At 46.1% G+C, this 3,045-nt stretch overlaps 1 protein-coding gene across 1 annotated transcript; it reads left to right on the top strand.

The window, feature by feature from the left end:
* Positions 1-2,443: 2,443 nt before the first annotated feature.
* On the top strand, positions 2,444-2,739 carry LOC104616908 (protein RD3-like; the record flags this gene model as incomplete). Its single annotated transcript, XM_010282076.1, has 1 exon — positions 2,444-2,739. A coding segment is annotated over exon 1 (296 nt), but the record flags the coding sequence as incomplete, so codon positions are not given.
* Between the last annotated feature and the right edge of the window lie 306 nt (positions 2,740-3,045).

The raw sequence follows: 3,045 nt of genomic DNA, 5'->3' as shown, positions 1-3,045 counted from the left end.
ATCTTTTACAACAGCCTGCAGCCTGTTCTGCTACTTACTTTTGCTAGCAGAGGGCTCACCTATGTGATACATAAGGGGTGATAAGACCAAGGAAAAAGGTCTTAAGTTTTAAGGGTCTTCATCCTTAATAAAGTGTAATGGTGAGTGGAGACTACCATGTAGCAAGATCCAGGTGCATGTTAGGGTGGTGGGATTACGGACTTGAAGCTGTCAGCACATCAGTTCCAGCCTGAGTTCATTGAAATGTCTTGGGCAAGTAAGTCGGCGGCAGGCAGCCAGAGTGCTGTGTGGTGATTTGAGAGCTGTTAGCTGGAGTCACCCTGGCGATGAAAACAGATGAAAGGACCTGCTGCTCCTCCTCCAGAGCACAGAAATGAGATAGGAGCAGCATCACTTCCAGCAGCTGCTGACTATGGCTGCTATCATAAGGATAATCATAGCTGATATTCCAGGGCGAAAACAGTCACTACAGCAATCCCTCATGTATAAGCACTGTAAACTAGCAAAGTTGTTAATATTTATACAGTCTCAGCAGAGTACCTGCGGCCTTACCTAGGTAGCTAGATCTATTGGAAGTCTTGTGGAAGTTTGTAGTCCTTTTATGTCTTCCTTCTGAAGAAACTGGTATTGCTTGCTTGGAGAGGTAGGATATAGGACTAGAGAAACTAGTCCTTTGATGAAGTTTGGCAAACTTGATGATTCTAGAAAAGCCTAAGCATTAGACCCTGAAGTTGTTTCAAACTTCGGACAATGTACAGACTATCCAGGTTTTGGAGAATTTTCCTTTAATTTTGTGACATATTTACATATTACGAACATTTTTGAAAGAGAACAAGGCTACATTATGGCAAGTGATAAAGGCATGAAAGCAACTGAAGCGCCCTTCTCACCTGGTGCAGACGGTGACGGTTTTCCAGAAGGAAAAAGGCAGAATCCTTCTGCCTTTCTGAAGGCAGAATCCTATTGACCATTGCTTTTCTAGGGAGCCTGGGAGCTCGTGGCTGGAGCTCCCAGTACTGGGAGTACTGGGTAGTAATGAGCTTCTGGTGACTTGCATTGTCACTAAAGGCTCTAGGCTCCGATATGGCCGCTTAAATCAAAAGCATATTTTTGTCCCTTTTACGTCTGTCTTCATGTCTGTGTCTCAGTAGGGAGGATTTGCTCAGGCCCTGCCGAATCAGGCTCTTTAATCCATTGCTCTTACATTAACTTCTGACGCCATGTCCTGATTGAGCTGCTGCCAGGAGCAGCCTTTTGGTAATCCCAGCTGCAGCCGTTATTTGTGCCACCCCTTCTCCCTGGGGGCTAATGGAAGAGAGCAACAAGGCACGTAACTGTGCTGTGAGAAGAAACAGATGCTGTTTTGCTCCTGTTCAGGTCCCTAGTGCCTGCTTTGGACTCTGTTGTGTTTAAATACAAATACAATAGTTAATAACTCTGCATGCATTGTCCTCTTGAAGTGACTATGTGAAAGGATTGGCTGTGTGGTGAGTTAATTCCATCTTTTGCTTGAGCTGATTGGTGCGGTTTGTTCTGTCTGCAAGTGCTGGGTAACCCCCCAGCAGCAGAAAACTCTCACTTAGAAGTAGTAACAGTTTAAACCTTGGTATTCTGTCACTTCTCTCAGCCCAGCCTCAGTTCCCTTGGTGCTGGTGGTAGCACCTAAGGTGTGTTCTTCCAGCATAGCTGATAGTTAGACTTCAGCTTGTAGCAGGTGGTGTAGCCTCTCCTGCATGCAGTAACACTTCTGCTAAATCATAGAATCATTAAGGTTGGAAAAGACCTCTAAGATCATCAAGTCCATAATGGTTAAAGCTCTGCCTGGCCTTCTAGTTAATGCAACTGTTGCTCCTGCCAGTACTAGCGAAGTACAGACAAGCTCTACCACTTATGCTACAGCAGCAGCAAACCTACCCAGCTCACCTGTCCTGCCCTCCCCCCTGAGGATCCCTTGCTTTTTAGAACGTGGCTCTCAGGAATAGTTTGAGTCCATGTGTTGAGTTTTTGCATGTAGGGTCCTGCAAGGTCATGCCCTCCCATGAGGGTTCAGACAGGCAAGCCCTAGCCCCAGCTCTTCCCTGTGGGCAGGAGAACGCTTCCCCAGCCTAACCCTGAGGGAGCAAGGTATCCTTATAATTTGGCTTCACACATAAGAACTGTGACTGTCATTTTAATTACGTAGTGACTGGAAGTTCAAGGGAAACAGTATCTCTTCACACTTTGTGTCGCTGTCTGCACAAGTTGTCTGCTATGGGTGAGATTTCTCAAGGTGCTCAGCACCAGCTAGTTCTAAGTGGCTAATCCAGTAGCACTTTTAGGTGAACCACAGACTTAAGGGCTGTGCAGGGGAGAATGTTCTCATCTGAGGTGTGTTGATGATGACACTGTTCTTTTTCTCTCCCTCCCCTCAACCCACTCCCAGCAAAGACACACACAGAGCACTATGTCACTGGCGTCCTGGTTCAGGTGGAATGACTCCCCAAACCGCATTTCCCAGAGGAACCCCACAGAAATGGTGGTTGAGACACTAATGATGGAGCTGAGCTGGCAGACCAAGCAGGCAGAGAAGCAGCAGCGAGAGCGGGAGAATGAGTATCGCAAGATCAAGACTGGGGTGGACTACGGCTGGCTGGTCAGCTATCCAAAGCAGAGCTATGACATCAGCCCAGCACAACGGCTGCAGCTGGAGGATATGTGTACCAAAATACATCCTTCCTACTGTGGGCCTGTCATACTCAGGTACAGTAAAAGATCGGATAGTATAGAACTTTCCTTTCCCCATCTCCATCATATATGAGGAAGGAATGAGAGTTGTTAGGACCAACAGGTCAAAAACTTGGCATCCTATATCATGAGTCATGTTGTGACAGTGTCTTCACAGAAATCCAATGTTTTAAGTCAGTTTAACATGTATTATTTACTCCAAAAAGTTACTAAATGCCATTTCCCTCTGAGACTGACTTGAGTACTTCATGCTCCTGAGCAGCTAGAGAAACTTTGCCTTCCCTGATGAACAGTTACCATTTCAGTATTGTGATGGCTTTT

The sequence above is a fragment of the Phaethon lepturus genome, unplaced genomic scaffold (genome assembly GCF_000687285.1).
Source record: "Phaethon lepturus isolate BGI_N335 unplaced genomic scaffold, ASM68728v1 scaffold54550, whole genome shotgun sequence".
Lineage (NCBI taxonomy): Eukaryota > Metazoa > Chordata > Aves > Phaethontiformes > Phaethontidae > Phaethon > Phaethon lepturus.
This window is presented reverse-complemented; position numbering and strand designations above follow the sequence as displayed.